General features: G+C 49.2%; 1 protein-coding gene across 1 annotated transcript in view; it reads left to right on the top strand.

The window, feature by feature from the left end:
* The first annotated feature begins 1662 nt into the window (after positions 1–1662).
* Positions 1663–11216, top strand: part of SLC6A18 (solute carrier family 6 (neutral amino acid transporter), member 18) — a 28639-nt gene continuing 19085 nt past the window's right edge. Inside the window, exons 1-3 of the mRNA XM_006893181.1 lie at positions 1663–1822; positions 9113–9253; positions 10398–10535. Coding sequence (XP_006893243.1) covers positions 1663–1822; positions 9113–9253; positions 10398–10535 — 439 coding nt within the window. The remainder of the gene's footprint in view (positions 1823–9112; positions 9254–10397; positions 10536–11216) is intronic.

Below are 11216 nucleotides of genomic sequence, written 5' to 3'. Positions count from 1 at the left end.
TTCATTAAAAGTTGAAGAAAGCAACTAAATGTGCCCAGTTAAATGGCAGAAAGGGCTAAATGCTCTACTATTAGCTCAAAAGTTGTTAGTTCAAATCTACCCTGAGGACCTTTGGGAGCCAGGCCTGGTTATCTGCTTCTGAAATGTCAAATTTGAGAAAAGAAGGGGGAAAAACCAAACTATAAAACCCAACGCTGTTCCCTTTCCAGTCCCGACTCCAGACACAGTCACCGTTGCAATGTTGGTGCCCAAGAAGAACTGCATTGCCATGTAGGAATTCCTTTTTAAGGAGGAAGTAATGGCTGCCAAGAAGGATGTCCACATGCCAAAGCACCCTGAACTTGAAGACAAAAACGTGCCCAACCTTCATGTCATGAAGGCCATGCAGAGTCTCAAGTCATGAGGTTATGTGAAGGAACAGTTCGCCTGGAGACATTTCTACTGGTACCTTACCAACCAGGGTAGCCAATATCTACGTGATTACCTCCATCTGCCCCCTGAGATTGTTCCTGCCACCTTACACCACAGCCATCCTGAAACTGGCAAGCCACGACCAAAAGGTCTGGAAGGCGAACTACCTGCAAGATTGACCCAAGGGGAGGCTGACAGAGACACATACAGACGGAGTGCAGTGCCTCTTGGTGCCGACAAGAAAGCCAAGGCTGGGGCTGGATCAGTTGAGAGGCAGATTTGGTAGTGAACATGGTCAGTCACCTTAGTAAAGTTGGAGGGAATTGTTTTATGTTGAATAAATATGTAGTCAGAAAAACTAAAACAAACAAAAACAAGCCCCAACACTGTTGTGTTGATCTCAACTCCTAGTGACCCTCTGACAGAGTCGAGTCCCATTGTTGTTGTTGTTGTTATGTGCTGTCGAGTCAACTGTGATTCATAACGACCTATAAACAGCAGCTCTGAAGCCTGGCCCAACCTGTGCCATCATCACCATCTCTGACACACTTGGGACCATTACCACTGTCATCGTGTCAATCCATCTTGTTGTCTCTCCTCCTCTCTTGCATTGACCTTCCACCATTCCTTCTCCAAGGACTTGCCTCTCCGAACAATGTGTTCAAAGAATGTAAGACAGAGTCTTACCATCCTTGGCCCCAAGGGGCACTTTGGTCTCATGTTCTCCGGAACAGACCTCGTTGTTCTCTTGGAGGTCCATGGGACCAATACAACTCAATGGCAGGGATTCTTCCTCTGCCATCCTCAGTCACTGTCCAACTTTCAGATGTATAGCAAGCAATTGAAAAGACCGTGGCTCGGATCAGGTGCACAGTAAGAGAAGAGAGCCCCACAGGGTACCTAAAATCTGTAGATCTTCACAGGAGCAGAATGTCCCCAACCAGGAAGAGGAGGCTGTTGTTTTAAATGATTCTCACATCACCAGCAGCAGTTGGCACGAAACAGGCATGGCTGAGGGGCTGGAGGGCACAGGTCAGCGAGTACTCAAGAATCTAGTGTCCAGTTACCAATTAACTGAGCTCTGCTGGTTTTTCTTTAAATAAATGAAATGCTACCACCTTAGGTGCAGTTAGCCCAGCATTGGTTGATGGGCTCTTCGATGCTGAGGGCAGTGGGGGGACTCCGCCCCATGTCCCAAGTGCCCGGGACCTGCAGGCAATGAGCCAGACTGCTCTCGGCGGGGACAGAGGCATGGCCCCCGCCCCAGGACCAGAGCCTCTGGAGGAGGACAGCGGGGACGGGAGGCCCAAGTGGGACAACAAGTTCCAGTACCTCCTGAGCTGCATCGGCTTTGCCGTGGGGCTGGGGAACATATGGAGGTTCCCATATCTGTGCCAGACCTACGGGGGAGGTAAGCGTCCCCCTCACCTCCCAATGGCAGACAGCCCACACCTGGCCTCTGTGTCCCCCCTCCCCCAGTAGGGGGAAGATGCCCATAACACTCTGCCAGTTCAGTGCCAGCTGCAGGCTACCCTACCTGGGGCATCAGCTGTTCCCAGGAACTACCAGTATGCTGTTACCCTCAAACCAACCCCATCAGATGGTGTTTGTGCCTTCTGGCATTTAAGGAGAGCCCTGGAACAGACCGAGTGGCACCATGATCTCTGGTTACTTCTGAAGGCAATAGTCAGCCTCTGACTCCTCTCTGTGCAATGCTTCTAAGAAGCCAGACACCTAGGCCACTGTGAACGTCATCACCTGAGATGTCCACAGGTGTTCTCAAAGAAGGAGATCCTGCCTGGTAGGAGTGGTAAAATGCTCTCCTAGTGGCCCAAAGACTAGTAGTTCAAATCCACCTAGTGGAGTCTTAGGAGACAGGTCTTTGGACGCTGTTGTCAAGTTGATTCCCTCTGCTTGTGACCCTGGAGGGTGGAGGCCAAGTGCCCCGTAGGGTTTCTGTACATCTTTGGTGGAAGCAGACCACCAGCTGGTTCTCCACTGGAGTGCTTGGTGGGTTCAAACCCTCCATCCGCCTCTCAGCAATGGCCGAACGCTTACCTGCTCGCCACCAGCACTCGTTCTGAAAGGCACAGCCTTGACCACTGTGTGGGGCGCTTCTCCTACCACTAGCTCCCCACGACCTGCAATGGACAGGGAACAAAGAACATTCCTACCGAGCAGTTAAGTTCCTCTTGATCTTTGCACAGAGGCGTCTAGGGAACACGAGCAGCAGACAGCACCAAGCCTGGGCTGTTGCTCAGACCCCAGAGGCCCCCAGATCACCACAGAGTGCGGCCCATGAAAAGTGTTTGAGGCAACCTTCAGAATGGCGGCCAGGTCTTTAACACGCCCTTAAACATCTGATAGCCAGGTTCAAGTTTTAACTAATTGCCATCAAGTTGGCCTCAGGTGTGTCTGAAGACCTGTGCTCCACAGGGCTTTCCATGACTGATTTTTCCGTTGGTGGCCTTTCTTCACAAGTATCACCGCACGGTGTAGTGGAACCTCCGACCTTTCAGTTAGCAGCCCAGTGCATTAACTCTTTGCGCAACTCTGGTACTCAGTAACCAAGCCAGCATTTGTTGAAGGCCTACAGTGCACCTGGAAGTGAGTGTTCTAAGAACGTGCGCTCTTTGAGCCTCAGAAGCCACCAGGTAATACAGTCTGTGTGGTTTCACATCCTGACCAAACCGAACTTACGGCCATTGAGCTGATTCTGCTTCACAGTGAATAACAGGGTTTCCAAGGCGGGGCATCTCTACAGAAACAGACGCCACAGCTTTCTCCACGGAGCAGCGGGTGGGTCGACCTTGTCGTGAGCAGTCTAAGGCCTCGAGCACTGCATCACCAGGGCTCCTCTTTAGCTTTTCCTGAAGGAGGTCAAATAAGCATAGAAGCTGTCATGAGGCCCGTGACTGGCCTCCCGTCTCTCCCACTTTCAGTGGGTGCTATGGATGGTGGACACTGGTCTTGTGCCTACAGCTGTCTAAAAGGACAGGGATTTTGTTGTTGTTGTTTTAGTTACTCAGAAGCAAGGAGGACTTCTGGTGGCTTAGTGGCAAGAAGCTGTGTTGCAATCCCAAAGGCACATGGTTCAAGGCTACCAGCTGCTCTGAGGGAGAAGGATGGGCAATCTTCTCCCGTGAGATTAACTGCCTCGGAAAACCCACCAGAAGGTCAGCTATGGGTCGGTTCCAACGCTACAGTACACAACAAGAAAACTAACAGAGGTGGTGAGGCTGATAAAATTCATCTCACAGGCGTTGGGTATCTCACATGTTATCAGGAGGAGTTGGTGTTTGGAAAAAGATATTATGCTGAGAAAGGTGGAGGGTCAGAGAGAGAAGAGTCTCACCAAGGTGGACACAGTGACCATGGCAGCGGGCCTGAGTGTGGTGGAGATTGTGAGTTGGCCTCAAGACAGCACGAGGTTCTGCTGCTCACAGGGTCTCCGTGAGCCCTAGTGGACCTGACAGCACCTCAGAGCAGCAACCAGGATCTACTTCCAGGGATGCACTTACTCATCAGACAGCATGAACTATTTATACCCCTTTTAACCCTCACCTTTCCAAAAGGCCACCTATATGCAAGGATGCCCACTTTTGACTCATTTTTACCAGCACAGATAATTTAGAAAATAATCTAAGATCTGATATTAGACCATGTAACAAATGGACTGTTAAAAAAAATAAGATGACAAATCCTTGCTGATGCTTCTTGAGTGTTTGGAGGCTGTGAATCGCATGGAAGGAAATTGCACAGATTCTTCCAGAGAAGCGGACGGTGAACTTGAACTGCCACGAAGTGTCATCTGAAGATCAGCAGCACAGCTCCCTACAGCTCCCCCACCAGAGCCCCCTCTGCACAGGTCTGTTGTGATTGTTGTTATGTGCCATCCAATCAACTATGACTCATAGAGACACTATGAGCAATGGCCCTGAATCTTGCCCCACCTTGAGTCAACTAACCATTTCCAACACACCTGGCCCCATTGCTACAGTCACTGGGTCAATCCGTCTCACCAAGGCTCTTCCTCTCTTGCCCTGACCCTCCACCTTCCCAAGCATTCTCCAACGACTTGCCACTCCTGACAACATGCCCAAAGTATGTGAGGTGGAGTTTCACCATCCTTACCTCCAACGAGCCCCCTGGTTTCATTTTCTCCAGGACAAACCTGTTTGTTCTCTTGGAAATACGTGGGATATTCAGTTCTCCAACACCACAGCTCAAAATCATCAGTTCTTCTTCTATTATTCTTAGTCATTGTGCAACTTTCTGTTGCGTAGCAAGCAATTGAAAAGACCATGCCCTGAACCGGACACGAATGTTTAGGTTTGTATAAATTCATCACAACTGAAGGGGTAGGCCCTTTTCACCTCCTTTTCAAATCACTTGGCTTTGTAATTTTTTTACAGATGACAATTTTAAAGCAATACAGTTAATGGAATTTGTTGTTGTTGTTAAGTGTCATCGAGTCATAGGCAACTCATAGAGACCCTATGAACGAAAGTCCTCAACACTTGTGTGACTTTCATCCTTTCTCCAGGTTCATCGGGGTTCCAGAGGCAAGCCATTTTGGAAGTGGATGCCACTCCTGCTTCCAAGCTTGTTTTAATTGGGGAGCTCCACCAAACACTGTCCACCATGGGTAACCATTCTCGCTTTTGACACATCAGTGTCACAGTGTTCAGCTTCACAGCAACCATTAGTTAACCTCTGTACAGCAAGTGGACACACCAGGGATATACAACCAGAAGAATGTTTGATCAAAAACAATTAAAAACAGCTCTGAAGGCCACAGAATAGAGTCACTCACCTTTGGCTTGGTAGCATCACTTTCTGTCTACTAGGCCAACTGAGCTGCCTCTATGCTGTTGTCAGACATTTCAGTATTTTACCATTCCAGCACGCCCAAATGCTGGGGAACTCCAGGTCAGAAACCCTCAATTCATCTGGCAAGTCCTCTCTGCTGACACCCACTTGGGGCAAAAAAGAAAGCCACAAGTGCCCCAAGTATTCCATACTTGCCTCTCTTCAAGCCACAAGAGGCCGCATCATTTAGGAAAACATTTAGATACGATTTGGAGTAATTTTGTGGTGTCCATACTGTTGAGGAGAGAGCTCATCTGTGGTGTTTGTAGCCCCTTCAAATAAAGGAATAAGAGAGTCATAAAGTCAGAAGGAGGGAGTTGTTTCTACCTAGAACACTTTTTAAATCTTTTCTGGGATCTGATGTTCAGAAAAAAAGAAGCCCTGCTGGTTAGATATTTGGTTGCTAACCAAAAGGTCAACAGTTTAAACCCAGCAGTTACTCTTTGGGGGAAAATTGTTACAGTTCACTTCCATAAAGATTACAGCTTTGCAAACCCTGTGGGGCAGTTCTCCTCTGTCCTATAGTATCGAGGAGTCTGGACTGACCCCACAGCAATGAGGTGAAGGTTTCCTAGGCACCACTTGTCTGTCAGTATGTTGTGCTGTGGTGGGTGGTTTGCATGTTGCTGTGATTCCGGAAGTTCTGCCCCTGATATTTCAAATACCAGCAAGGGCATCCATGGTGCACAGATTTCAGTGGGGTTTCCAGATTAGGACACACTAGGAAGTACGGCCGGATGATCTATTAACAAAATCAGTCAATAAAAAAATATTGTGCATCACAGCAGAACACTGCCCATCCAACACGGTCCTGGGAAAGAAATCTACTGCGATGTCATCATAAAAATGCAAGAGCTACAGTGGTACAGATAGACAGATGCTGTGTGAGAATAATCTACAAGCAGCCGCGCACAGTCAAGGTCTGTGGAAGACCACACAGGCTGGACCATACAAGGAAGGGTCTTTTCCCCAGAGCTGACCAAGAAAGAAGCCAAACCTTCCAAAATGCAAGCTGATGCTCTCTGTCCTTTAAAGCGTCCTCCTTCTGGTATTTTGATGTTGTTGTTATTAGTATTACTACATCAAGAGAGAAGAGGGGAATAGATGTGGGAGGGGGAAGAGTAAGAACGCTCAAGAAGGTAGTCTGCTTTATAACTTAGTGATTGTGACAAGGGTTAGGGTTAGGGTTAGGGTTAGGGTTAGGGTTAGGGTTAGGGTTAGGGTTAGGGTTAGGGTTAGGGTTAGAGTTAGGGTTAGGGCTATGCCCAGGAGAGAGCACGGTTCAGGTTACTATGAATCATACTTGACTCGATAGCCCCTAACCACAAAGGTATTAGAAGAGGGAGCTCCAGTGGTCTGGTGGGTAAGGAGTTGTACACCTAACCCAGAGGCTTGCAGTTCAAATTCACTGGCAGCTCCCTGAGAGAAAGCTAGCCAGTCTCCTCTCATGCTATGTGCAGCCTCTGAAAACCCACTGGTGTATGAATTGGTTCCAACTCAAACAATGAGAGAGAAAGTCTTAGAAGCGACACATCATCACTCCTGGCCAGTGATCTTGGTTATTCAGACCAGGCGCTTGTGGGAGAGGGACACGAGAAGGCAGTATTACTGGGCACACACAGCTCCTCCCACTCTCTGCCTGGGTCTGTCTTGTAGGCTGGTCACCCTGGGGCATGTTGATCCATTAGCTTTGTAAATACCAAGCCTATTGCCATCCAGTCAACTCGTGGCAATTCTATGTCCAATAGAACAGAAGTTCCCCATAGTCTCCAACGCTATACTCTTTATAGAAGCAGAAAGCTGCCTCTTTCTTCCACAGAGGGGCAGGTGGATTTGAACAGCTGGCTTTAATTAACAGAAAAGTGCTTACCTACTGTGCCACCAAACCTCCTTCCATCTGCTTTTTAAAAATTTTTTTCTACTCATTTACAAGCTTTGAATACAAATTTGAACAAATTCTTTCCATTTCCCTCTCCCTCCCCCCATCAAATTGTACAACCCAATGATTAATTCCCCAGTCTCCCTGCACATCCACATCCCTCTGCTTCCAGTCTCCCCCACCCCTCCTGGATCCTTATACTCATTTTACAATAACGGTTTTATACAATATTTATCCTTATGTGACTGAGTTAATTCACTCAGCATAATGCTTTTCAGTCCCTCCCAAGTTAGGTAATAATTTACAAAGTTATTGCTTCTGTGTGCTGCATAGTATTCCGTTGTGTGAATGTACCATAATTTCTCAATCCATTTGTTTGTGGTTGGACATTTGGGCTGTTTCCATGTTCTTGTGATAGTGAATAATGCTGCTATGAATACTGGTGTACAAATCTGCTTTTAATGCATTGGTTTTTGGTTGTGGATTTGCCTCTGTTATGTGACACAGCTTCTATTTTGAATAGTGTTTGTTGTCCAATAGAAGAATATACAAGCATTGCCACACTGTGACTAATAGGCAGAACAATTTCCTGACCATTCCTGCTTTTGTGCAATTCCTTGCGCTTTTGTACAAGTTCTTCTCCGGGTTGTGGATGTGAAATAGTGTGTCTGAATCTGAGGGTCTGTCTACTTCAATGGCTAGTAGTAAGACGCCCCAACACTGCTCTGGGTTCCCCAGCTTGCGGTCTTCAGATTGTAGAAGTGTACTGATCTCATTGTCTTAGTCGTGTTCTCTGGTTGTCATGTGCTGCGGAGTTGACCTGCTCTATGAATGATAGATCTGAACCTTGCCTACTGTGAGCCGTCCTCACTCTCTCCTCTAACTGGAGCCTTTTGTTACAATCACTGTGGCAATTCTTCCTGTTGAGCCCTCCTTTCTTACAATGAACCTCCACATTTCCAAGCATGATATCCCTTTCCAAGGACATGTTATCCTTCTCCTGACAACATGCCCATAGTATGTGAGGAGGAGAGTCCCTTTCTTTGCTGCCCAGGATGCTGGCCAGACTTTTTCCAAGACAGACTTGTTTGTTCTTTTGGCAGCTCAAATTAGTGAAACACGTTTGCGTAATGAAAGACACAGCAAGAGATAATTTACCTTGCGAAAATGAGTCCCTAGAGCTGTCCCAACTTTCTGGGTCAGAAGTCAGATGAAAGGCTTCTCCTGACTCAGAAACCTGTAGGGGCTCAAGAACTCCAGATCGTTGGGTCAGACAGCAGGCTGTGGGCTCACAGACTGCAGAGGCTGATGGATCACCAGATCAGGAAGTAATAAGACAGGTCACTGGCTCAGGTCTGAAGAACCAGAAGTCAAATGGTGACTCAAGATCCAGAAAAGCTAGAGAGCTTTGACGGGGCATTCATACATATATCAATGCTGCATGCACCCTTGAAGAGGCTCAAATCAGGGTTTTCAAAAGCAAATTAGGTTTTACATTGCACCCTAATGTCCTCACATCAGATCATGATTGATCACATCTTTGGGGGTGATTATTACATCAGCTCATAATTACCAAAGCAGAGAATCCTGGCCAAGCCAACTTCATGCACAATCTTACCCTTCACTCTTACCACATGGAAAAGGTATATCTCTGCTCTTTTGATCTGTATTTCTTTAATCACAAGAAGGCTCAGTTTTTCTGCCTGTCTCTTCAGCATGCCTGAATCCAAGCTCATGGGAGCATGAGGCATTATGTTGACTGAAGCATAAATTGCAGCAGGGCAGTGTCTCTTGGGGTGTCCCAGCTGCTCCGAGTCCACGGCGCTGACATTCAAGGCCTATCTCCCTCTTTCAGGGAGGTCATGGGGGGGGGGGGGTTTCCTTTGAGCCTCCAGTGCGAGATCCAGCTGTCACAGACGGGATTGGCACTGAACCCTGTGTCCCTCGCAGGTGCCTTCCTCATTCCCTACTTTATCACCCTGGTCTTTGAGGGGATCCCGCTCTTCCAAATCGAGCTCGCCATCGGCCAACGCCTGCGCCAGGGCAGCGTCGGGGTGTGGACGACCATCTCCCCTTACCTTGGCGGAGTAGGTATGTTTGACCCCTCTGGGCCCCGGCTGTACTATTTGATAAAAGGGTGGGGAGAGCCCACAGGTTGAAGGTGGGACTAAGCTAAGATCACATCAGTCCAAGAAAGGACAGCCTGGACAGCGGAGACACCCACACGCAGGCTGCCCCCCATGGGCATGGAGGGCTGGAGCTGCAGTGTTCCACAAAGGGCGGGCAGGGAGGCAAGCCCTGTGGTCCTCTGCTCATAGAGCCACCCTATCCGGGCACATGGCAGTCTCCAGCGTGCAGATAACAGGACACCCCGGTTGTATGTGTACAGACATCCCCGTGACATGCTGCCATAAGCCCCCCTGTGGCCACACCGTTGAGAAGTTTGTGCTGAGATGTATTAGTGGGCGCCCCTGGGACAAGAATCTAGAAGCAAGAGCAAGGGAGCCCCAGACAGGAGGAGGAGGAGCCTCCCACCTCAAGCAAATGGGATCAGCTTTCCAACGCAGTGTGCAGGACAGGCCCCCTCACCCCTGGTTCCAGTGCACACAAGCCCCGTATGCCCGGCGCTCAGGCATCAGTGGAAGCCTTGGCAGAACCCAGGTCCACACATGCCCTGGGTGGAGGGGGATCCACGTGTCACCTGCAGCAGTGTGACATGCCACACAAGCTTACTGCTAGGAAACAAACCTGCAGCACTACCCCCGTGGACCCACCTGAGGCCACCGCAAAAGCCAGCCGTCCCGTGGCAATGATGCTACTACCTGAGACCCAGTGAGTGTACTTAAGCCAGATAGTCATTGTGAACTGGCACATAGCTGACCCTCCAGCAGGTTTCCAGACTGAGTTCCTCACATGGGTGGAGACTGCCCAGCCCTCTCCTGCAGAGTGGCGGGTGGGTTTCAATCACGTGCCTTCCAGTTAGAAGCCTCCAGAGCTCCCTGAAGCAGACAGAGGATCTGTCACGAAGAGAGTTTGCACCTGGGCATCTTCTGGAGGATTCCCCGGGGCTGTCACCTGCATTTACACTTGGAGGGGGCTCAGTGGGACCCTGCTCAGCACCCCTGGAGGTGGTTTGGCCTCTTTGCCTTTATTTCACCTGCTAGCTCTAGGCAGAAGGTATGGGGAAAGGTAGCCTGCAGGCCAGCACGACTGACCGCCTGGTATGTGTGTGCAGGCCTGGGCTGCTTCACCGTGTCCTTCCTAGTCAGCCTGTACTACAACACCATCCTGACCTGGGTGTTCTGGTACTTCCTCAACTCCTTCCAATACCCGCTGCCCTGGAGCACCTGTCCCGTGGACCTCAATCGAACAGGTAAGGGCGCTGGGGTGGGGGGGCAGCAGCTGACACAACCACTCCAGCTCAGGCCTGGTCTCAGGGGTGGTGAGTCATCTACTGCATGAAGTGTATGAACGTCAGAGAATCTGCAGATAGAAAAAGCCCAGCTTCTACTACCGTGGCCCTTAGGGAGGGTCTGAAGGGATAGTTGAGGCCAGTCACAGCATCGTGATGCTGACAGCACCCAAGGTCCATTCCCAGCCTCATGGCCCTGAGAGATAGCCCCGAGGTCTGCTCCCGATAGCGGGCTGTGCGACTTTTCAGGTGAGCCACTGGAAAGCTGACCTGCACTTGCTCACATCAGACTTCACATCTAGTCACCACATCTCTTGGGCTAGTGGCCTCACAGGAAGGGAGTGGAATGCAGGGACACTGTTTCCAATACAAACTCCACCTCGAGAGAGTGAAGGATGAGGAAGTGTAGCATGTCTTAGGTCCCTAGTGCTGCAAGACAGAAACACAAGCAGGTGGGGTTTTGTTTGATTGTTTTACATTTTAATGAAAGTTTCTCAAGAACTTGGATTTCCATTCATTCACTGTTGCACATTTTCATCCTTGTCCCCCGTCTCCCAATTAGATTTATTTTCTTTGGAAAAAAAGTTCTTCCATTGTTATACAGTCCACCACCACCACCACCACCACCTTCACCACCACCAC

The sequence above is a fragment of the Elephantulus edwardii genome, unplaced genomic scaffold (assembly GCF_000299155.1).
Source record: "Elephantulus edwardii isolate Elephantulus edwardi_28Jun2011 unplaced genomic scaffold, EleEdw1.0 scaffold00125, whole genome shotgun sequence".
NCBI lineage: Eukaryota > Metazoa > Chordata > Mammalia > Macroscelidea > Macroscelididae > Elephantulus > Elephantulus edwardii.
The sequence above is the reverse complement of the archived record's forward strand: the minus strand, read 5'-3'. Positions and strand labels throughout refer to the sequence as shown.